The following is a 25,507-nucleotide window of genomic DNA, read 5'->3' on the forward strand; positions in this document are numbered from 1 at the left end:
TCTGAAAGACTCAGGATATGTTTTAAAGTTCACATATCAACCAGGGGATAAATATGGAGCTTCTTCCTAATTCAACACTAAGGAGAAGTCACATTTGGCCCTTTCACCCACGTGCAGGCAGCTAACACATCTTTAGGAAAAGTCATCTGCCTTTCCTTCCAAAAAGAAGCATCAATAGCCATCTGCTGTGGTGAAATTAAACTCTGAATATGCCCCTTAACTACCGGGATTTACTTTCATTTCACACAGCCCTAAGCAACTCAGAGAAGAGGTATAGCATCTCCAAAATATTTAGACAACGCTAATCATGGAAAGTACCAACTCTGGGGAAGAATCCAAGGTTCTGCTTCAGTTTTTAAAATCTGATCTATTTCTGTTTGCTGCCCTTGTCACTGGGACAAAACCTGATTCCCACTCCCATGCCATCTGGGACAAGAATCTTGTTTCTTGTTAGTTCCACCTCAGAGCCCCAGTGTGTCCCCCGCGATAAAATGAGCATGAAAAAAATGCCTCTTCTCCTCGGCTCACTTGTCTGAGAAGCAAGAAGCCACGGTGCCTCTTCTCCTCGGCTCACTTGCTCTGAGAAGCAAGAAGCCACAGTCCGTTGGAGCCTTCTCCCCCTGGATCCCCTTCATAAATAAACACTGGTTTATCTACACGTCTCCTGTATTAACGGGACAGTTAGGAAGACGAGGCCACAGTGCAGAGGAGCCCCCGTGGGACAGAGGCTCCCAACTGGGGCCAGAGTGGGAGAGCCCCAGCCCAGGCACCTACCAGGTAAACAGGATCCCCATTTGTCGGGTGGGTGGGAAGAATCGGCTCTCAACAAACCCCAGCTGGATGAAGTAACTCATCAGCAGCTCGACCCCAGCCTCATCTCGGCTGGGCGTCCGACAGGCCTGAAAGGAAAGGAACCACTGAGGGGGTGAGGGGGTGACCGGGTGAGCATAGAGCAGACAGCCAGGCAGGCAAGATGCTCAAACACGCTATTTCTCTGGAGCCTAGGCCCCCAGGGCTGGTATCATGAACTCTAGGAGAGATGGGCAAGGCTGGAGTGAACTCATGAGTCCTGGAACCCAGCCCCAGACATGTATGTCTGTCCCCTCTGTGGTCTTCTTATGTGGCAAGTTGAATGGACGATTCTGAAAGCTCCTCCCTATCACCTCCGACCACCAGCGATTCTACAAGACTTCAAATGAAATAAGGGGATCATCTGAAGACTCATCAAGCTCTAGTAGCCACCCTCCTCACCCTGCCACACACAGAAACATACTTGTCTCAGATCCATAAGATCTGCTATTTCATCTTCATAGAGGTAGCTATCTTCACTGTAATGTTCCAGAATAAAATCCTGTAAGAAAAATGAGATACTGTAAGGTGTGACTCAAAACCGTAAATAGGTAAAATAGTAATGTCTAAGGTGCCCCCCCCTTTAAAAATACATGTAGAGGGACTTCCCTGGTGGCGCAGTGGTTAAGAATCTGCCTGACAATGCAGGGGACCTGGGTTTGAGCCCTGGTCCGGGAAGATCCCACATGCCGCAGAGCAACTAAGCCTGTGCGTCACAACTACTGAGCCTGTGCTCTAGAGCCCACGAGCCACAACTACTGAAGCCCGCGTGCCTAGAGCCCATGCTCTGCAACAAGAAGCCACTGCAACGAGAAGCCCGTGCACCGCAACGAAGAGTAGCCCCTGATCGCCACAACTAGAAAGCCTGTGCGCAGCAACGAAGACCCAACACAGCCAATAAATAAATAAATAAATGTTTCTTTTAAAAAAAAAAATACATGTAGAATTCATAAAAACTTATGGGAGAGTGTACACTGCAGTGATTTTCTAAGTGGTGGGATTTATTTTCTTAATTTTATTTATGTATATTTAAAATTTTTGTTTTTGTTGCTTCAGTAAAAACGGAAGTTGAAGTTATTTTTTATTTAAAAGTGGGGACTTCCCTGGTGGTCCAGTGGTTAAGACTTCGCCTTCCAATGCGGGCAGTGCGGGTTCCATCCCTGGTCAGGGAGCTAAGATCCCACATGCCTAGCGGCCAAAAAAACCAAAACATAAAACAAAAGCAATATTGTAACAAATTCAGTGAAGACTCTAAAAATGGTCCACATCAAAAACAAAATCTTAAAAAAAAAGTGTCTTGGCAGCACAGTTAAGTGACTTGCATAAGTGACTATAAGTTCAATAATTCTAGCAAACATCACAGATATTCAGGGGCTCAGACCTTCGTCCTCTGGGCACAGGGTCTTCCTGGCAGAGGGAACTCATGTGTGGGGACTGTTACGAGGATGCTACCCTCAGGGTCTGTGATGGGAACCTTTGTGAGAGCAGCTCCGTGCACTTCCACAAACAAAGCACCCCTGTGAGACCTCCAACGGGGTCCAGTGTTTCATGACCACTCGGTGAGTTCATTCGGTCATAAGATACATTGATGAACACCTGCTATGTGTCAGGCACTGTTCACAGTGTTGGGGCTACTTCCGTGAACAAAACAAAGATCTTGCCCCATGGAGCTTATAATCTCACAAGGGAGCACAGACAATAAGTAACAGGCACAACAAATAGGTAAACTATATCATATATTAGGAGGAGGCAAGTATTACAGGAAAAAATAAGATGAGTATAATGGGTATGGAGAATGGATTCTTGCATAACATCCTCCATAAGTGCTGGCTCTCCCTGGCTGCAAAAAGTTGAGGAGAGAGATCGTTCATTACATTTTCCCAAGTGTCTGTGAGTATTGTCTTTACACGCTTTCTACATTAAAGTCCCTTCTGCTTTTTATATGTTCAATGAATACCTACACATACACCCAAATACTCTCCGCTTACAAAAATGGGACTGTACTGAATGAATATACAACACTGCTTTGCTTTTTTTTCTTTTCTTTTTCTTTTTTTTTGGCTGCACCACGAGGCATGCAGGATCTTAGTTCCCCAACCAGGGATCGAACCCGTGCCCCCTGAAGTGGAAGCGCAGAGTCTTAATCCGTGGACCACGGGGGAAGTCCCTGAAATGGTTTTCAAATATAATTAATTATGTTATTAGTGACATTAATTATGGTGAGGATGATCTGGGGGACAAAGCTCCTCTAGGGCTTCTCCGACCACATCCCTGAGAGCAGCGTTAGGGCCACGACTCAGGAGATGCTCCAGGATGAGAACTGTATCCTTTCCAGAGCAGCACGCTGTTCTGTCAACTTCTCCTGTGGACACTGGCAAAAATGTTCTTAAAATTAGGAGAGAAATTACACTTAAAATGAGAAGTTAAAAGAGAAACTTTACATCAACCTTACAGAGGTCAAAGAGGATTTTGATACATTCTAAATGTATTCTTGACTTTGAAATTTAGTAACCTAGGATAGATTTAAACATATCTATCATATATCATAGTAGAATAAAAAATACCAAGCTGAAACCCACTGTAAATATCGGGGGCAAGACAAGGATGTCTACCACCACTGCCATTACTTAGCATAATTCCGAAAGTTCTCTAGCCAACAATTTAAGAAAAGTAAGATATAGATGTTAGAAAGGAAGAAACAAAATAATTTTTGTGCAAAATAACGGTGTTTTTACAAACTCCAAGAGCGTCAACTAAAAAACCACAAAACTAATAAGAATTCAGTAAAATGGCCAAAAAGTTAATACTAAAAGTTAATAGTCTTATAAAGAACAGACTTGTGGTTGCTAAGGAGGAGGGGCGAAGGAGAGGGATGGATTAGGAGTTTGGGATTAGCAGATGCAAACTATTATATATAGAATGGATAAAGAATGAGGTCCTATTGTATAGCACAGGGAGCTACATTCAATACCCTACAATAAATCATAATGGAAAAGAATATGAAAAAGAATACATATATGTATAACTGAATCACTTTGCTGTACACCAGAAACTAACACAACATTGTCAATAAACTATACTTCAGTTAGAAAAAAAAAAAAAGTTAATAGTCTTCCTTTCTTACACAAACAATAACCAGTCAGAAAAATAGAATGGGGGATCAAAAACTTTCACAATTATAACAGAAGTACAATATCCCTAGGGATAAAATTAATTTAATTAATTAAGCAGATAACTATTAAACATTACCGCAAGACGTAAGTTATTTCATTGTTTCATTTTTTCATTAAATCACTTTTTTTAAACGAGATAGGCATGATGCCTGCCCCCATAAAACTTGCTTTGTTGATTATCAACAATTGGAAATATTACGATCATGGATGAAAATGTACAATATTGTAAAGATGCAATTTTGTCCAAATTAAGCTATGAATCTCATGAAATTTCAGTCAAAACCCAAAAGTGCTATTTTGGAGAAACCTAACAAAACACGGAAGTTAAAAACATGGAAGAAAAGCCAAGAACATTTCGGAAAGCATAGTAATAAAGAAGGATTGCTCCAATTGGTGTTAAAACACACAGGGATTAAACAATGAAACCAAATATGGAGCAGAAACAAACTGAAGCAGATTCGAGAATCGGATATATAACATAAGCCAGCATCCCAAAGAAGAGGAAAAGCCTGGGGCATCCACCAGCTGCAGGCAGGAAGGAGGGGCACACACAGGTGTGCCTGATGTGAATTTAAGGGAAGAACTCATCTAGTGATGTGGGCAGGGTTATGGGAAACCATAGGATTGTGCAGGACCTCCAGAGCCACTAGAACCACAGAGTTGAAGGGTCAAGGGGGAGAAGGAGCTATGGGAACCTGGAGAGGTGGCTGTCTGAGGTGAGCATCCAACAGCCACGAGGACCTTCCCTGCTCGGGGCGGGGGGATTGTAAAAGGTACCCAGCTGAGCGAGCTGAGGAGTTAAAAAGCCCCGACTTCCCTCTCTTCCCATCCTCTCATCTCCTGCTATTGGCTACTCCCCCTCGGACACACCCAATAGAAAGCCACAGAGCAGGAATCTGCTGCTGCCCCCCCCCACCCCCGCACAGAGCAGGGTAGAGGAGGGCTGAGGGGGAGGGAGGGGCATGCAATGAAATGGACAGCATCCAGAACCACAGATGGATTCTTTTTTTTTTTTTAATTTATTTTATCGTATTTATTTATTTTTGGCTGCGTTGGGTCTTCTTTGCTGTGCGCGGGCTTCCTCTAGTTGCAGTGAGCGGGGGCTACTCTTTGTTGCAGTGTGTGGGCTTCTCATTGCGGTGGCTTGTCTTGTTGCGGAGCATGGGCTCTAGGCGCACGGGCTTCGGTAGTTGTGGCACGCGGGCTCAGTAGTTGTGGCTCGCTGGCTCTAGAGCGCAGGCTCAGTAGTGGTGGCGCACGGGCTTAGTTGCTCCGCAGCATGTGGGATCTTCCCGGACCAGGGCTCGAACCCGTGTCCCCTGCATTGGCAGGCGGATTCTTAACCACTGCACCACCAGGGAAGCCTCACAGATGGATTCTTTATACATAGTTCAGGGGAAACTGGCTACCCATTTTTTGGTGAAAATAAAAAGTACTACACCTCATTGTTTTACACACAAATTCCTGATTGATTAAAGATTTAATGTTAAAAAATTTTAAAGCACTGGAAGAAACTATAGTAAAATATTTATGTCTTCTTGATGTGGAGAATGCCTTTCTGAACACGTTATCAAGGAAGAATTGTTAAGGGAAGAACTGTTAAGCTTAACAACATAAAATCTGTTTGGAAAAAAAAAAAACATATACTTTTTAAACTGGTATTGCTTGTAAAACAAGTTAAAGGAGAGAACCTACTGGGAGAAATATTTGTAACGTACATAACCAAGCACTACTCTCCTTCATATGTAAAAGAACTCTTAAAAGCAACTCTATGGTAAAGCAGACAAAGGACAGAAATAGGTATTTCCGAAAGGACACATGTAAAGGACAAATAAACAAAAGTGGGAACTCTAGTACTGATCAAAGAACGCAAACTGTCATGATATCATTTTTGCCTGACCTCACAAAATCAAAATGATAAGCGACACCCAATGTAAGCAGTCATACACTTGGGAATGTAAGGCAGGACCACTTCTGGTGGGTAATTAGGTAACATGTATCTTTTTTTTTTTTTTTTTGGCTGTGCTGCATGTGGGATCTTAGTTCCCTGACAAGGGATCGAACCAGTGCCCCCTGCAGTGGAAACGCAGAGTCTTAACCACTGGACCGCCAGGGAAATCCCTAACATGTATCTTTGACCTATCAAATCCTCATCCAGAAATTTATCTAAAGGGAATATTCAGCAAAGTGTGCAAACGTGCTCAGAGAGCTGCTGACAACAGTATTTGAAAGCTGCCTTAAGAATGAAATTGGGACTTCCCTGGTGGCACAGTGGATAAGACTGAACTCCCAATGCAGGGGGCCCAGGTTCAATCCCTGGTCAGGGAATTAGATCCCACATGCATGCTGCAACTAAGAGTATGCATGCCGCAATTAAGGAGCCAGCGAGCTGCAACTAAGGAGCCGGTGAGCCACAACTAAGGAGCCTGTGAGCCGCAACTAAGACCCAGCGCAACCAAATAAATAAATAAATATTTAAAAAAAAGAATGAAATTAATAACTACCTTATTTAGCACCTACTACCAGAAGACACCATGCTAAGCCTGAACAGATCACAGGAGTCTCACAGCCTCCTAAGGCAGGCCCCTGATCAGAGGACAAGATCGGGTGCTCAAAGATTAAGTACCGAGCAAGTTACATAGCTCAGTGGGGAGATGGGGGGCGGGGGAGGGAGGTGTGTGGCTGTGAGGGATCTTTACGTGTCTTGATATTTTCTGAATGTTTTGCAATACTGTTCTCAGTCGGAAAAATAAAGTAATAAAGACATATTTAAAAGCAAAAAAAAACGTGAATTCTCTGAAAGGGAATTGATTTTGATCGTGTTTTTTTATGAAGCCATTTTAAAGTCCATTTATTTAAAAGAGAAAAAAATCAGACCATGAAGCTTCAATGACCATTAAACATCACATGGATACACAGATTTGAAAGACAACTTGAATTGCCCTAATTCAGTCGGCCAAACTACTTCTGTGGCATCTGTCTGTGTTACTCTCAAGGATAAATGTGGAAGGAAAAACAGAACATCCCCCAAATATTCTCATTTTTGTATGACTGACATTTGTAGAGTCCTTTTTAGGCTAAAATGACATGGCTGGAAGCCTCAGCTGAATAGCACTTGGCCATACCCACAACATGTGATTTTTTTTTTCCCCCACTGGCTTTAATGTGAATTCAGCACATGACATGTTTGGATCCTTACAGATGCCCATGAAATTCCCGAGTTTCTCCAAGAGTCTCCCTTTTAAATGCCTGTGTTCTGTATTTTTATTTTTATTTTTTGGTAACCTTTACAATTCCTTCCAAACTCAGACATTTTGTGGTTCTAAGTATGTCTTTTTTTTTTTTAACTGAAACATAGTTGACTACAATTCTATGCTAGCTTCAGATGTATCACATATGATTTGAGATTTGCATACATTATGAAATGATCACTACAGCAAGTCTAGTAACCATCTGTCACCAAAGTTATTACAGTATTAGTGACCATATTCCTTAGGCTGTATATTATAACTCGCTGGCTTACTTATTATATAACTGCAAGTTTGTACCTCTTAATCTCCTTCACCTACTCCGCGCCCCCCTCCCCCAAATGCCTGCACTCTTGCAGCTCTGGCACCAAGCAACAAACTAAATCTTACAAGAAACTATTCTACAAAAGCAACTAAAACATTTCCACAGACATGAGCATTGCCTGGAGTCTCACAGACCTGTGGCAAGTGTCACATCTAAAAGTTCAGGGGACCTGTGAAAAGCTGCCATATAGCTGTGGATTGTTTCCTACCCAGAAAATAAAATCTTTGGCAATCCTGCATCCAGCAAGACTACCAATGTCCCTTCTCAAACTCCAAAATAAACCCCAAACTCACAGGGCCCGGGACCTGGATTTAAACAAGCAGCAGTCCACAAGGCCATAAGTGAAAGCGCTTATATGTCAAGGGACTCACGCAGTCTCTGATTGAGATTGGAGGTCAAGGGCAAAGGCTTCTGAAGCATTAACCAATTGCTTTTTAAAAGGACAAATTGTGTAGGGCCCAAAATGCCATATGATCATTTTTTCCTTTTCTAAATTAAAAGCAGTCCAAGATGAGTCAACTAACAGGATTACTGTGAAAAGAAACAAAACTCTCTGAAGCATTTTTCACGATGCTGGGATTCATTCCTATACACCATGCCTGTGCTCAGAGACAGGCACTACCTTCCACCTCATCACCACTTTCTCCTCCTAAATGGAAGTTTGAGGTGAGTCAGTAAAACTCAGAGTGATGGATGTGGGGCAAGGAGGAAGAGGAAAGCATTCCAGGCACGGGGAGGCCTCTCCTGGCCCCAAGGCATCTCTGGGTGACTCCATCAAAACACATCTTCCACTTCCCACCTGGATCCCCCACTGAACCACGGGATCCAAAGGCAGGGCCTGTGACATCAACAGCACCCTGCACAGTGACAGACACAGATGGGCCTACAAGTACCGCTGCTTGCCAGGGACACACTGGCTAAGGGGAGGCCAGATACTGTTCACCTTAAAGATGTGAATTGTGCGGTGTGTGAATTATATCTCAATAAAGTTGTTATTGGAAAAAAAAAAAAGATTGAAGGAAAGAAGGGAGGGAGGGAGAAAGAGGGGGAGAGAGAGAAAGAAAAGAGAAGGTAAACATCCAGGAATTAGGGAGCAGGAGGGATCCATAAACTCTAGCTATTCAAGTATTTAAGCTACTCAAGTATTTACTTTGTTTTGCTGTTTTTTTGTTTTTTGTTTTTGTTTTTTGGCCAAGCTGTGTGGCTCATGGGATCTTAGTTCCCCTACCAGGGATTGAAACCAGGCCCCGACAGTGAAAGTGCCAAGCGCTAACCACTGGACCGCCAGGAAATTCCCTGATTTACTTTGAAATGTATCAAAAAATAAAATGGATTGATGTATAGATTCAGGGATGCATAAATGGACGAATACGTGATAAAGTGATTACAGCAAAAAGTTCACGGGAGAACCTAGCTAGTGAGTATACAGGGATTCACTGTAAAATTCTTTGAATTTTTCTATTTTCAGCATAAAATGTTGAGGGACAAAAACTTTGGCTATTCTTCCAAAAACGTGGCCTAAATTGGTTATACACCCTCTTTGACTAGCCTCCTGGGGTGGACTGGCCCGGGTTTCCAACCCCTTCCCCAGAAGCCTCAGTGACCAGATGAAAGGGAGCATCTGAAAGGACGGCACAGGCTCTGAGGGGGCTCAAGGCCACCCTGCAGAAATCAACTGACAGTCGGCACATTGAGCCTAAGGCCACTCGCGAGGGATACACAACTTCTACATTTCCCTTTTAAACAGTGAGTCCAGTGTCCCTTGCTTTGAGATTTACCTTGAGAACGACTGAAAAGTCAACGTCCTTGGTTTCCTTCAGGCCAAGTGGAATCAGGGGTATCGTAAATGCCTCCCTGGAAGGAACACAGCAAGGTACATGAACATCCGTATGCCGGCCACTTTGCACCCCCCGGCCTTCCCCCAGCAGCCCAGCTCAGGTCCCCACCCGCTCTCCCCCCGCCAAGCTAGCACACACCAGTTCATTTTCCATAAAGACCACTCGGGTCACGTCCCCATCTCTGTTCCAAAACTGGTCCCGGTCCCGACAACTTTTAAACGACCTAGCCTAACACATGAGGCCCCTACCAGCTCCACCCTGATTTAACCCTCCAATCGCTACACTTCTTTGAGTAACTGTGCTGAGAACCTACTGTGCACCCGGGGCTGTGCCTGGTGTGCTCACTGCTCCACCATCTCCACCCAACCCCCATCCCCCTCCGCCTCTCCTCGCCGCAGCGAGTCCCATCTCTCCTGCAGCCCTCCAACCCTGGGCTCTCAAGGGCCTCCTCCTATACGGCGTATCCCTCTAGGTGTCCCATCCCCATCACAGGAAGGCCTTGAGGGCAGGGGGCCCATCTGACACCTCAGTGCACCTGGCTCCCAGCCCTGGGTCAGACCCTGGCCGGCTGTTTCCCCTCCACCTCCTCTCCCCGCACTCACCAGCTGGTTACCCAACAGGTCGCCCTGGGAGTGGCCTTAGGGGCAGAGCTAACAGGAAGTGAATGGGGCTCAGCTCTGTTTTGCAAACAGGGATTTCGCTCCCTGACCTGTAACAGGAGACCTCCTGGGGTTGCTCAGCCCAGCCCGGGGAGGAGGCCAGGAATGCAGGCAGGGTGAGTGGACAATAGGCTGTAAGCTGAAGCTGCCTCTGTGGGGGACAGAAAACAACAGGGCTAAGCTGAAAGCAGGCGAGCCCCAGCGGGGTGTACAGCTTCCCCAAAGCCCTTTCCTGACGGAAAGCTGGATCCTGCTAGAAGGAGATGAAAACCAGGCCGTGCTGCTGTCCTCTGGGCCCCAGCGTGCTCCTGGCCTGACTCCCACGGGGCTGGCACTCCCTGTGACTGTCCAGGAGCAGCCAGCGTCCCGAGGCCTCCGGGCCAGGGCGCCCCGCCCTCCATCTTGCGCTAATATAACTTTTTCCGTAACTTCCGGCTTCCCTGTGTTTTCTCATCTGCACAATGAGATTGTTTCTTCCCTGCCTACCTCATAGAAATGTTTAAAAATCAACCATGCTGAGAAAAAAACAATCTGCTTTGAAAACGGGAAGAGGGGCAGATGGAAATGCAAGGTGTCATCATGCATCTGCACATCTCTCTCCCCTCTTCCCAATGCACAGGGGACAGACCGGCCACTTTAGAGCCGCACAGTGGTCACACAGGGGCCTTAACTGCATGTCTCTGGGGGACACCCTTGTGATGGACAGCCCTGTGCTTCAGTACGGTGAGGGGGGAATATGAAACATCCTACATTTACCACCAAAGTTTGGCCAGGCCTTGCCTCCTCGAGGAACTTTGACCTTCTGGGCAAAACACTGGAATTTAATACCAGAGCATAGGCTGGGGGAAGCTGTGCATTGACTGTTCTGATTAGGTGTCAGACTGCACTGGGAGCCCACAGGTAAGCGAGGCAGGACACACGGGCTGGCTCATGGACAGTCACCAAAGGAGCAGAGGTTTCACACGTGACTCAGAAAAACACCTCAGGGACAGTGCAGAGGATTGGGGACAATCAGGAAAAGCACATTCCAAAGGTGACTCAAGGTTCCCCAACATTTTCCTTTTGTTAATCCAGGGAATTATTTTCTGACTGGGTTTTCCCTGGGACTCCCTTACCTTTTGAGAAGTAACCACTTCCCCACACAGAAAAGTATGTAAACTGTCCTTTAGAGCTCAAAGTTTTTTCTTTCTTTTTCGGCTGCCCCACGCGGCACGTGGGATCTTAGTTCCCTGCCAGGGATCGACCCCGCGCCCCCTGCGTTGGAAGCACAAAGCCTTAACCACTGGACCACCAAGGAAGTCCCCTCAAAGTTATTTCTTCTTAAAGATGGACTTTTCTTTCCAAGGTAGCTCACCTTGGGGTGGGAGACTCTCTGAGCTTTTCTGAAGGTCACACCTCAACATCTGGTCTACTATAAACACTCCCTAAGGGATGCTTCTGAATTAGAACATCTGTTTCTCAAATATTTAATGGGGGACATTTCCAAAGTGTCTCAGTCACACTGTCTCCTCAGGGAACTTGCAAAGGTCTCATAATCTTTGATATAAAAGGCAGTTTATATGTTTTTGTACTCTTATCAACAGAATGACCCAGAGTCAGACCGTGTGCATGGTGCTGAGGCTGACAAGGAAGAAGGCAGGGCTTCCTGGGGCCCATCTGGCAGGCTGGCTCTCAGAGCTAACCACAGCCGCCCTTCCAGGGTATCTTTATGACTGAGCCACCACCCAGGCCACCTGACAGATGCCATCTCCCCGCCTGGACCCAGCCACACAGCTCTCCTGTAAAACTATGTCCCGTGTGTCCCCAGGACAAATAAATGCCTTCTTGCCCAACTGGCCAGGTATTTCCAACAAACTCCATGGGTTCATCCCTTTAATTCCTACACCTTGCTCAACCCCAAATTGGATCAAAGTGGGGTCTGCCACACCCTCAGGCCTATCTGTGCACCATCCCTGATGTAGGCATGTTCCAAGGCTCAGAAAGTATCCAAAAGAAGTGTTGCCCCCACTTACTCTGTGCTCTGATAGACTCCCACCGAGATGTTGAGCCCCTCCAGCTCTTCCTTAAGCATTTGCAGGTCTGAGTTCAAGAAGCTCAGTTCCAGGCGCACCTGCTCCCGTACCTTTTGGTTCGTGGCTGCTCTGTTAAAAGAGAGGGGGGAGAGAAGCATCCTCAGCCAAGCATCCCAGCTGCCGGGTGAGCAGATACCCCAACCCTTGTCCCCGTAGGGAAGTTCTGAAGGTCTGCCTGCAGATGGAGGAGCCAGATGTGATCAGATAAGGTGTCTCAGGGATGCTGGGCACCTGCCCCATTTTGAGCCACACCTGCCAATAAATGGACCTAGGATATAGCCAATGACACTGAGCTGCCTTACATGAATGCTAAGACCTCTCTGTAAGAATTAGCCTTGAGAAGACAAAAAGGAGTTGCTCCTAGTCACCCATAACAGACCATAAATTTTCCCCTTAAAAGGAAATGGATGAGGGCTTTCCTGGTGGCGCAGTGGTTGAGAATCTGCCTGCCAATGCAGGGGACACGGGTTCGAGCCCTGGTCTGGGAAGATCCCACATGCCGCGGAGCAACTAGGCCCGTGAGCCACAATTACTGAGCCTGCGCATCTGGAGCCTGTGCTCCGCAACAAGAGAGGCCGCGATAGTGAGAGGCCCGCACACCGCGATGAAGAGTGGCCCCCACTTGCCGCAACTAGAGAAAGCCCTCACACAGAAATGAAGACCCAACACAGCCATAAATAAATAAATTTAAAAAAAAAAAAAAAAGGAAATGGATGAGGAAATAGAGGCGGTAACACTCCCCAGTTCATCCTATGAGGCCAGTATCACCCTGATCCAAAACCAGAGGAAGACACCACAAGAAAACAAAACAACCAATCAATATCCTTCATGAATACATATGCAAAAATCCTCCATAAAATATTAGCAACTTGGGCTTCCCTGGTGGCGCAGTGGTTGAGAATCTGCCTGCCAATGCAGGGGACACGGGTTCGAGCCCTTGTCTGGGAAGATCCCACATGCCGCGGAGCAGCTGGGCCCGTGAGCCACAACTACTGAGCCTGCGCATCTGGAGCCTGTGCTCTGCAACAAGAGAGGCCGCGATAGTGAGAGGCCCGCGCACCGCGATGAAGAGTGGCCCCCACTTGCCACAACTAGAGAAAGCCCTCGCACAGAAACGAAGATCCAACACAGCCATAAATAAATAAATAAATAAATAAAATAAACCCAAAAGTTTAAAAAAAAAAAAAAATATTAGCAACTTGAATCTAGCAACATATACAAAGGATTATACATCACGACCAAGTGGGATTTATCCCAGGAATGCAAGGTTGGCTTAATATCCGAAAATCAATTAATGTAACATACTATATCAACAGAATAAGGGACAAAAAATAAATTGTCATCTCAACAGATGCAGGAAAAAAAGCATGTGATAAAGTCCAACACAGATTTATGATAAAAATCCATAACAACCTAGGAATAAAAGATAATTTACAAAACTTGATAAAGGGCATCTACAAAAACCCACAGCTAACATCATACTTAATGGTGAAAGATTGATGCTTTCCCCCTTATGATCAGGAACAAGGCAAAGATGTCCATTCATGCCACTTCTAATCAACACCATACTGGAGGTTCAAGCCAGCAGCAATAAAATAAATAAAGAAATGAAAGGCATCTGGATTGAAAGGAAGAAGTAAAACTGTCTTTATTCACAGCTGTCATAATCTTGCATGCATAAAATCCCCAGGCATCCACAAGACAAATACTGGAACTAATAAATTTAGTTAGGTCACAGGATATAATTCAAAATATACAAATCAATTTTTTTTCTATATACTAGCAATGAGCAATCTTGAAATGAAATTAAGAAAATTTCACTCAAAATAGTATCAGAAAGATCAAAATACTTAGGAATAAAATTAAGAAAAGAAGCACAAGACTTGTACACTGAAAACTTCAAAACATTGCTGCGATATTTAATGGAGAAACATTCCATGTTTATGGATTGGAAGACTCACTATTGTCAAGACGTCAATTCTCTCCAATTGATCTATCAATTCAAAGAAATTCCAATCAAAACGCTAGTAAGCTTTTTAGTAGAAATTGACAAACTGAGCCTAAAATTTATATGGAAATGCAAAGGGCCTAGAAGGGCCAAAGAAGTTTGAAAAAGAACAAAGTTAGAGGATTTATGCTATCTGATTTTAAAACTTACTATAAAGCCTCAGTAATCAAGATGTGGTATTGGCATAAGGAAAGGCAATGGAACAGAACAGAATCCAGAAATAAATCCTTATATTTATGGTGAGTTGCTTTTGACAAAGGTGACAAGAAAATTCAAGGGGGAAAAAGTCTTTCTGACAAATGATGCTGAAGCAATTGGACATCCCTAGGCAGGTCAGTGTCCCCAAGACCACCGCCAGGTTCAGTGATTTACTAGGAGGACTTGCAGGACTCAGGATATAGTTGTACGCATTGCTCTGATTTATTACAGCAAAAGGACACAAAGCAAAATCAGCTAAGGGAAAGGTGCATGGGGTGAAGTCTGAAGGAAACCAGGCACAGGCGCTAAGCGTCCTCTCTCCCAAAGGAGTCACACAGGACATGCTTAATTCCTTCAGCAAAGAGTTGTGACAACGCATGTGAAAATGCTATCTTCCAAGGAAGCTCATTGGGGTATTTACTGGGGGCCGGTCAGGTAGACACCTCTGCCTAGCATGTTCCAAAATTCAAAACTCCTAGAAGGAAAGCGGGTATTCAGTATAAACCACATTGTTTGTGCAAATAGTTTAAGTATAGTGAGCTCCTCTTATCAGTTCTGGGAATGGTGGGAACTCTTCTGAAATCTAAGTTTCCAGATACCAGCCAAACACCAACCTTGCAAGCAGGGCTTTCTAAGGATAGCCATCTCAGGCCGGCTATGATAACTCTTTTCTGCACAACAGGCAAAAAATAAATCTCAATCTAAATTTTACACCAAACCAAATATTAAGTCAGAATGGATCAGAGACCTCAGTAAAAGAGCAAAAACTCCAAAACTTCTAGAAGAAAATCTTCATGACCTTGAGTTTGACAAAGTATTCTTAGCTACACACCAAAAGCACAATCCATAAAAGAAGAAACTGAGGACTTTCCTGGTGGCGCAGTGGTTAAGAATCCACTTGCCAATGCAGGGGACACAGGTTCAATCTCTGCTCCGGGAAGATCCCACATGCTGTGGAGCAGCTAAGCCCGTGTGCCGCAACTACTGAGCCTGTGCTCTAGAGCCCGTGAGCCACAACTACTGAGCCCATGTGCCACAACTACTGAAGCCCGTGTGCCCTAGAGCCCATGTGCCACAACTACTGAGCCCACGTGCTGCAACTACTGAAGCCCACGCACTCTAGGGCCTCCATGACGCTACTACTGAGCCTGTGTGCTGCAACTACTGAAGCCCGCGTGCCTACAGCCCATGCCCCGCAACAAGACAAGCCACCGCAATGAGAAGTCCACACACCACAACAAAGAGTAGCCCCCACTCGCCACAACTAGAGAAAGCCCGTGCACAGCAACTAAGACCCAACGCAGCCAAAAAAAATAAAAAATAAAAAAAAATAAACTGCACATAAAAAAAAAAGAAATCGATTAACTGGACTCATCAAATTTAAAAACTTCTGTGCTTCAGAAGATACCATCTAAAAAAACAATGAAAAAAGCCAGACTGGGAGAAAATATTTGCAAATTATATATCTGATAAAGAATCTGTATCCAGAATATATAAAGAGTTCTGTTAATTAAATAACAAAAAGACCACTCAATTTTTTTTAATGGGCAAAAGATTTTTTTAAGTTGATTATAATTGACATACAACATTATATTAGTTTCAGGTGCACAACATAATAATTCTATATTTGTATATTTTCAAAATGATCACCACAATAAGTCTATTTGCCATCTGTTACCATACTTAGTTACAGAATTTTTTTTCTTGTGATGAGAACTTTTAAGATCTACTCTCTTAGCAACTTTCAAACATACAATACAGTATTATTAACCATAGTCACCATGCTGTACATCACATTCCCATGACTAATTTTATAACTGGAAATTTGTACCTTTTGACCACATTCACCCATTTCATCTCCACTGCAGCCTCCACCCCTGTCAACCACCCATCTGTTCTCTGTATCTATGAGCTTGGGGGTTTTTGTTTGGTTTGGGTTTTTTTTATTATTTTTTAAAATATTTATTTATTTATTTATCTGGCTGTGCCAGGTCTCAGTTGGGGCATGCAGGATCTCTTAATTGCGGCATGCAGGATCTTTAGTTGTGGCATGCAAACTCCTAGTTGTGGCATGTGGGATCCAGTTCCCTGACCAGGGATCAAACCCAGGCCCCCTGAATTGGGAGCATGGAGTCTCAGCCACTGGACCACCAGGTAAGTCCCTAGGAGTTTTTGTTTGTTTTGTTTTAGATTCCACATATAAGTGAGATCACATAGTATTTGTCTTTGTCTGACTTATTTCACTTAGCATAATGCCCTCAAGGTCCATCCATGTTGCTACAAATGGCAAGATTTCATTCTTTCTTATGGCTAAGTAATATTCCATGGTGTATATGTGTGTGTGTGTGTGTGTATCACATTTTCTTTATCCATTCATCCATTGATGGACACTTAGGTTGTTTCCATATCTTGGCTATTGTAAATAATGCTGCAATGAACATAGGGGTACATGTATCTTTTCAACTTAGTGTTTTTGTGTTCTTCAGATAAATATCCAGAAGTGGAGTACGTAGGTCATGTGGCAATTCTATTCTTAATTTTTTGAGGAATCTCAATACTGTTTTCCATAGTGGCTGTACCAACTTATAGACCCACCAACGCTGTATGAGTGTTGGGATTGTTTTCTTAATTTATCTTTCTGATAGAAATGCAATTGATTTCTGTATATTGATTTTGTATCCTGCAACTTTACTGAATTCATAAAATGGGCAAAAGATTTGAATAAACATTTTACTAAAGAAGTTCTATGAATGGCTAATATGTGCACATGAAAAGATGCTCAAAGTCTTTAGTCAATAGGGAAACGCGTGTTAAAACCATAATAAGATACCAATACACAACTACTAGATTGGCTATGATAAAGAAAACAAACAATAACAAGTGTTAGTGAGGATGTATAGAGAAACTAGAACCCTCCTGCACTGCTGAATGTAAATGACATAGCCACTTGGGAAAACAGCTGGGTAGTTTCAAAAAACGTTAAAACATAAACTTACCATACAACCAAGTAATTGCACTCCTAGGAATCTATATGAAAGAAATGAAAACATATGTCCAAACCAAGACATGAGTGTGAATGTTTATAGTAGCATTATTCCTAATAGCCCCAAAAGTAGAAAGAATCCAGATATCTAACTGGCAAATGGATAAGCAAAATGTGCTATATCCATAGAACGGAATAGTGTTAAGCAGGATGGAGGAACAAACTTTACCCAAATTCTCAAAGCAGGGGTTCTGCCACCTGCTCAAAGACCTTACAGGTGCGAGCTCATTTTACAGATTGGGAGTCACTGCGAAAACAACCGTGGCAATAACAACCTAGTTCTAAGCCAGGTCTTGCTGAGCACATTTCCTTGAACCATTCTGGCAAGTCCTCAGCCATGGCTCAGGCCAGGTACCAGAACTGTCCTCATCCATGAAATGGGTTACCAGCCAAGGGTCACCAGCCAAGAGCTCCAGCCAGCCAGAGAGACAGTACCTGACCACCTCCTCCTCCTCAGCTGATGAAAATCCATCTACCTTTCATTGGCCTGCTTTGCTCACCACCTGTCCACCTTTCCTCCAGAGAGCAAAGCGCTAAACCACTTCCCTTGCAGTTGGCCCTCTCCCCTGGGGCTTTCCCCGCCTTGCACATATTTGGGCCCATCAGTTTCTCTCCGTGGTGCATATATATTCCCTTCTCTCTCTCTCTCTCTCCCTCTCTCCCCCTCCCTTGCTTCAGCTCATTCTCCATGACCAACCAACAAGCTTATGCCCCCTCAGAAAGAGCAGCTGTGACCTGGCTGCAGATAGGATGGCACTTGCCCTCTCACTGCCCAGTAAGTTTTCACAAATGCACGTTTGGACTCCCCAGCCAGGCAATGAGATATTGGAAGCTCAGATGGTGAATGTCATTGGTTTGGGAATTTTTTTTGGAGAAGGACACGATCACCAGTAAGAAATGCATTTAGGGCTTCCCTGGTGGCGCAGTGGTTGGGAGTCTGCCTGCCAATGCAGGGGACACGGGTTCGTGCCCCGGTCTGGGAAGACCCCACATGCCACGGAGTGGCTAGGCCCGTGGGCCACAACTACTGAGCCTGCGCGTCTGGAGCCTGTGTTCTGCAACGGGAGAGGCCGCGACAGAGAGAGGCCCGCGCACCACGACGAAGAGTGGCCCCCGCTCGCTGCAACTAGAGAAAGCCCTCGCACAGAAACGAAGACCCAACACAGCCAAACTAAATTAATTAATTAATTAATTAATTTTCAAAAAAAAAGAAATGCATTTATATCACAGCACAGTACACACATACACCTCCCGCCCCCAAAAACAAAAGTCTCACAAAACCATACGCTGCCATACATGTGGTGCTCTCCAATATATTCTGTTCGAACTCTAATAACTTCTCTTTTAAAAACAATAATGTTTGAAACTCTCCATTTCTGATTCTCTGACACCAACTGGGTGCCCAACAATTGAATTCAATTCTGACACCAACTCCCAGAGTTAGAAGAGACCCCACAGGTTAAGGGCTCAGTGTCACAAGGCTGCTCCCACTTCGGGGGTCAGTTGCAAGCAGGTGGGGGCAGGGGGAGGGCACCTGAACTTCTGACCAACGAGCTACAAATCAGAGGTTCCCACAACCCCCTTCTCAGTTTCAATAATTCACTAGAATGACCCACAAAACTCAGGAAAACACTTTACTTCCATTTACTGGGGTTTATTTTTAAAGTATACAGCTCAGGAACAGCCAGATGGAAGAGATCCACAGGCCGAGGAGGGCGAGGAGGCACCAGCCCCTCTCCAGGCAGGCCTCCTTCCCTGCCCCTCGATGTGTTCTCCAACCTGGAAGCTCCCCGTCGCTTAGGGGTTTAATGGAGGTTTCATTACTTCATTACTGGGGCATAACTGATTAAGTCACTGGCTACTGGTGATTGAACTCAATCTCCAGCCCCTCTCTCCTTCCCAGAAGTCCAGGGGTGAGGCTGAAAGTTCCAACCCTCTAAACAGGCTTGGTCACTCTGGCAAATAGCTCCCCCTCCTGAAGGCCCCCTACCCCCATCAGGTGTCATTGCATTAGCATACAAAAGACGTGCAGGAGGTTCCAAGGGTTTTAGGCTCACTGTGCCAGGAACCAGGCACAAAGACCAAATGTTTATTTTTTATTATACCACAGCAACCCACTGAATTGATTTCATTACACACCGTGGTTCACAATCTGCCCCTTGTAAAACCTGAGCTACAGAGATGTTATTGAGAACATGACTCATTCACTAGCTGATAAAGTCTACGAGGGTACAAGGGAGGAAATTCTCCCAGCCCTCGGTATTGGGAACAACTTCTTCTTAGCAAATGGTCTGCTTCCAGCTAATGGGTATGAAATGTGTTCCAGGTCACATTCCCTTCTTACTGCCTGCCGGAAAACTTGGAGACAAACATGGCCCACATCTAACAGAGGATCTAAGACCTTGTAGCGTGTACTAGCCTTACTTCCAGCTAAATCTCTTTTAATCTTCTTCCTCCTGCCCCCATATCCTCACTCATTCCTGTTTTAATCTTACATGCTGTACGAGTGTGTCAGGGTGCCTCAAATACATGTTAGAGTGAGGCAAGACAAACAGTTATAACTCCTGGAGGGACAAGACCTTTGCCTACTATTTCTCTGTATTTCTCTTGGAACCTGACATTGTCCTTTCCACACGGTGGAGGCTTTCAATTTCAGTTGATGAAAGAACAAAGGGCAGAGTAAAGACCACTCTCTAGAAGCAATGGTGTGTGAGTCGGGGATGGGGCTGGGGGCTTGGGGTATGGGGGGTGTGATTCGTTCTCAGCAACAGAATGGGTCCAGCTTAAATATGACAATTTAGGCCCTAAGACCCCCACCCAAATACCTGGAGAACCTCCAAATATGCCAACTCTTGATTTTCCCACCTCTATATATGGATCTGCTACTTCTTCTAGACTTGGCAACAATTTGAGATTTAGGATTTGCAACAAATCAGTGACCTGCTCTTTGGACACGGACCTCTTCACGTGAGTCATGCGTCACTCCGGAAAAAGTTGGTAGCCAGGTGGGGCTCTCAGGGTGGGTTTCCACAATGCTGACCTTAGGGTGCAACGCTGATTCAGAAACGAACCCTAGAACGTGTGCTGTTCCTAGTACAGGTCATGATTTTTCACGGATTCACTGGTGGAGGGGGGCTTCTCGAATGAGGTGCCACCGGTTCAACATGGTGGGTGTGCCCAGTTCCCCCGTGCCCCAGCTGGGGGAAGAGCTGGCCCAAATCAGGGATGAAGACCAGAACCTCGGGCTCCTCAGTACTGGTGCTCTGCACCTGGGCTGCCTTTCTGGGTGAAAATGAATCCTTTCTAGGGGCCTTTTTGGAAGAACATGGGTTTTCTCAGCTTTCACTTGGGTGTGCTTCTACTCTGAAACCCCTGTGGTCTGATAACTGATGTTACAGCCAAAAGAGGCCCTGAGACCAACCAGGATGAGGCAGAAGGGTGTTTCAGCCCTTTCCTGCCCAGGGTCTCCCCGCCCACGTTCTCCACGGCCTCCTTCTGGCCTGGACCACCAAGGAGAGGCCGACTCCCTCGGGTTTTTCCTAAAGAGCATACACATACTGCAAAAGTCAAGAATGAAAAGGTGGGACTTCCCTGGTGGTGCAGTGGTTAAGAATCCACCTGCCAACGCAGGGGACACAGGTTCGAGCCCTGGTCTGGGAAGATCCCACATGTCGCGGAGCAACTAAGCCCATGCGCCACAACTGCTGAGCCCGCGCTCTAGAGCCCGTGAGCCACAACTACTGAGCCTGCGTGCCACAACTACTGACGCCCACACTCCTAGAGCCCGTGCTCTGCAACAAGAAGCCCCTGCTCGCCGCAACTAGGGAAAGCCCATGCACAGCAACGAAGACCCAACGCAGCCAAAAATAAATAAATAAATTTATTTAAAAAAAAAAAAAACTTTAAAAAAAGAAAAAAAGAATGAAAAGGTGTCCAACTTACTCTGAGTGATCAAGCCACCATATGTGAACAGGAAAAAGAAGGCCACAGTCAATGATTTCCTGAGGCCACTGACAACATCCAGGCATGTCCCTCAAGTTGGAGCCTCTGAGACCGTTTCCACTATAGACACCTCATGGGATGTATGGTTTCTTTGCCCCAAGTCCAAAATTTCTCTAACATCCCCATGTTTTGTCTTAAAGATGTACATGAATTTGCATTCTGACCCATGTATCTCCATTTATTTTAGTGTAATTTTTCTCCCAAGTCTTTTAGTAAAATTGTCCCTCCAGGAACAGGCTTGTTGACAGGTAACACAGGCTTGTACCAGCTTCACAGACATTACTCGAACAGTTTGGCCTTAATCTGTCTGACCCCAAATCCTGCTCTGCCAGGGATTCAGGAAAGCTAGAGCAAGTATTGCCCAGTGCCCTCATGTGGCCACCTGGCTAAGGCAGCAGATCAGCTGGTCTGGCAGGACACCTGCCTCCAGCCCATCTCTCAGTGTAGAAAGGCAGGCCTCAGAGTTGGTGCAGGCCCCCAAGGCTTTGGCTCGTACACCCCACTGTCCAGACACCAGCCCCTCTCAGAACTGATGGTGTGAGCAGTCATTAGCCTCAAGTCACTCTCATACAGCCCAAATCACCCCAGGGCACCCCTGTCCCAGAACTTCATGACCCTCTGGTCCAGAAGTCGCAAACTGGAGGTCCATGGGACTTGCTCACTTGATTCTCAGGGTGTTATTTCTTCCCCCTTGAATTAGTTGCCACTATTTTAAAATTCAACTATCAGAAGATAAAAAAGGGGACAAAAGTCAGATCTCTCTCTTCTCCTGAAAAAAACAAAACAAAGCAAAACTGAAGATCTGGCAACCCTGGCCCTGCCCCCCATATGAGCCACACTGTAGTTGCCCCCTCCAGAGAGCATATGCTCTGCTCTTTACCGCAGTCCCCACCACTCCCTATCGCATCACAGCACCAGTCCCAGCCCCCTTCACTCTTTTCCATGCGCACCTGGCCCCGAGAAGGGAACCTGAAGCCCAAAGATGTTAAATGACCCACCCTTTAGAACCAATGACCACCTTATAGAACCCAAAGAAACAGTTAGTTAAAATTGAACTATGTGGCAACTTGCTTTAAATTTCACAGAGGCCATCTGTTTTTGAGAAACATCACCACGTTTCTACCCCAGCTTTTCTCAAGGGAGGGAAGGGAGCTAGGAAAAGAGAGAGAATATTATCCTTGCTTAGCCTAAAAAAGCACATTTAAAATATCTGATATCTTCCTAATCAGGCTCCAGGAAGCTCATGGACTCTTGGCCAATATGGATCAGAGAAGAAGGCCTTGAAGGGGTAGAAAACCAGGCTCCTCAGAGCACCGGTCCAGACTCAAAGCTCCCTCACCGATGCAGGTAAGGACTGGGATTCCCAAGTTCCTGCATCTGGGGGGACATTTTCCCAAACGCCCACTCCCCCAAACATTCCAACTGCTCTGCCTTTATCAGGGAGCAACGGTAGGACATTTAGGAACCTGAAAACAGACAGACAGGACGGCAGGGCCCGGTTTATGACTGAAACTACCCTTTGCTGGCAGGGACAATCACCTAATCGGCCGCCCAGAGAAACTCAAGGGCCAGAGCTGGTCTCGGCTACACGCCCTATTTGTTTTCGGGAAACCGTTGGTGCCGGTTAAGTCAGATTAATAAATACCTCTAGGGTTTCCTCTGACAACATTCCCCAGAGAGGGGCACTTTGAGCTTTTAGGTCACTGCAAGAATCATTAACAACCTCACCCCACCCCCACCCCGCCAGCTTAACAACTGCCGACCTGACAATGAGCCTCAGAGAGGCTGTTTGCTGGCGTCATTAACAGAGCAAGACAGACAAAACCGCCCTAGGCCCCGCCTTAGCAACGCCAAGTGCCCTGGCCAGAGGGGGCCTCCCTGACCACCCTCCGTCTCCAAGGCCGCATCACACTGCATCAGCCTCTATCACATTTCCCTTTCATCGGTGCCCTAGAAAACATCACCTCCTGACGTGACTGGATTTGTTTGCTTGTGTATTTCGGTTTCCCCTATGAGAGATTAAGCATCAGGAAAGCAGGGCCTCGTCTGAATTGCTTGCGGCCTTATCCCCTCACATCTCAGACACGGCCTGCCACTTAGTAGGTGCTCAGTAAATCCATTCGTTGTGTGAATGGACGGGCACAGGGTCAGGGCTGCCCACCTGCCCCCTCGGCCGCACAGCTGGCCTGGCAAGGTGTCAACCAAAACCCAAGGCCACAAAACACACCAAGGGGACCGCACCTGCAGCCTCCTCAGCACAGCAAGCTCAGCACACGGCAGGACTTCCCAAAATCGGGGGTTTGGACCTCCCTGGTGGCGCAGTGCTTAAGAATCCGCCTGCCAGTGCAGGGGACACGGGTTTGATCCCTGGTCCGGGAGGATCCTACATGCCATGGAGCAACTAAGCCCGTGAGCCACAACTACTGAGCCTGCGTTCTAGAGCCCGCGAGCCATAACTACTGAGCCCATGCACCACAACTACCGAAGCCCACGCACCCTAGAACCCCCCCGCTGCAACGACTAAGCCCACACACCACAACTACTGAGCCCATGTGCTGCAACCACTAAAGCCCACACGCATAAAGCCCGTGCTCCACAATGAGAGAAGCCACCGCAATGAGAAGCCCGCGCGACGCAACAAAGAGTAGCCCCGCTCACCACAACTAGAGAAAGCCCGTGCGCAGCAACGAAGACCCAACGCAGCCAAAAAAAAACCACCAACAAACAAAATCGGAGGCCTCTCTCAAGCTGCACTGGCCGCTGAGGCCCACTGTGCAGCAGACCTGACAACTCCCAGGTCCAGACTTCTCTGGGGACAGGGACACGGTCAGTTGTTTCAAAAGGTGGAATGTTACCGTATTTTCCCCAGTCGGCTCCAGGAACAGCCTCCCTTCCACCCTGTTACAGAAGTAGCTGGAGGAGAGGTTCCCAGACACTTGGCCACCCCAGGACTTGCTAGTCCATGAGCAACAAAACCAACACAGGCACAGCACTGTTGTTCCTGACCCAGGGGCAGTGGGTTGCTCATATTATTCTTCTAGGCCTATTATTTCACAATAAAAATGCATGAAAGTGGGGGCTTCCCTGGTGGCGCAGTGGTTGAGAATCCGCCTGCCAATGCAGGGGACACGGGTTCGAGCCCTGGTCTGGGAGGATCCCACATGCCGCGGAGCAACTGGGCCCGTGAGCCACAATTACTGAGCCTGCGCATCTGGAGCCTGTGCTCCGCAACAAGAGAGGCCGCGATAGTGAGAGGCCCGCGCACCGCAATGAAGAGTGGCCCCCGCTTGCTGCAACTAGAGAAAGCCCTTGCACAGAAACAAAGACCCAACACAGCCATAAATAAATAAATAAATGAATAAAATTTTTAAAAAGGCTTTAAAAAAAAAAATGCATGAAAGTAATCCACGCACTTTGTTAAAAGAACATTCAAACACTGAAAGGATAAAGTGACAAGAAGGAATCACGTCTACCCACCCAACTCTGGTCTTGCTCCCAAGAGCCCACTCTACTAACAGCTGTTTCTTCCCCCCTTTTGGAAAAAGTCTATGCATACACAAAAGCATATGCACGTATTTTTAAAACACATATGCAGGGCATGCTGTCCTGCATCTTTCTTTCCCCCCATTTCATACCTCAGAGATCTTTCCTAACCAACAAATACAGACCGATTCAGAAATGAATTTACTCCTAGTTCATGGTGAGAAACCCTCCTCTTGTCTTTACTGAGTGCTCGGGTGAGCGGCCCATATGGAAGAGCAGATCACACTATTCGTACATATATGTGACCACCAGAGTCTTGTGGCTCTTTTACCAATCCACCTGGTTTGGTGTATTTGTTTTTCCCAACAGCCTCCAATCAGCCTCGGGGCTCCCTAAGGCCTCCAACAGTGAAGCAGACCTACTGGGAACACCCATTATCCACATCCTGCCAGGTTTCCAGGTTCCAGGTCCCAGCAAACACTCCACATGTCTTTCTGAGGCTCCAGGAAGCATCTGTCTCACTTAGCTGGGCAGCAGGCGTACTGCTTGCCTCCATACCCAGTGCAGAAGGCAGCATGGGGCTGGCAAGAGTCACCCCTAGAACGCTGA

At 46.1% G+C, this 25,507-nt stretch overlaps 1 protein-coding gene across 1 annotated transcript in view; it reads right to left on the reverse strand.

Annotated features, from left to right (window-relative positions):
* The window catches only part of RHPN2 (rhophilin Rho GTPase binding protein 2), a 59,481-nt gene that overhangs the window by 20,101 nt on the left and 13,873 nt on the right, over positions 1–25,507 (reverse strand). The window contains exons 3-6 of the mRNA XM_007165069.3: positions 12,105–12,233; positions 9,374–9,449; positions 1,274–1,351; positions 775–899 (exon numbers count right to left, since the gene is read on the reverse strand). Coding sequence (XP_007165131.2) covers positions 775–899; positions 1,274–1,351; positions 9,374–9,449; positions 12,105–12,233 — 408 coding nt within the window. The remainder of the gene's footprint in view (positions 1–774; positions 900–1,273; positions 1,352–9,373; positions 9,450–12,104; positions 12,234–25,507) is intronic.

The sequence above is a fragment of the Balaenoptera acutorostrata genome, chromosome 19 (assembly GCF_949987535.1).
Source record: "Balaenoptera acutorostrata chromosome 19, mBalAcu1.1, whole genome shotgun sequence".
Classification (NCBI taxonomy): Eukaryota; Metazoa; Chordata; class Mammalia; order Artiodactyla; family Balaenopteridae; genus Balaenoptera; species Balaenoptera acutorostrata.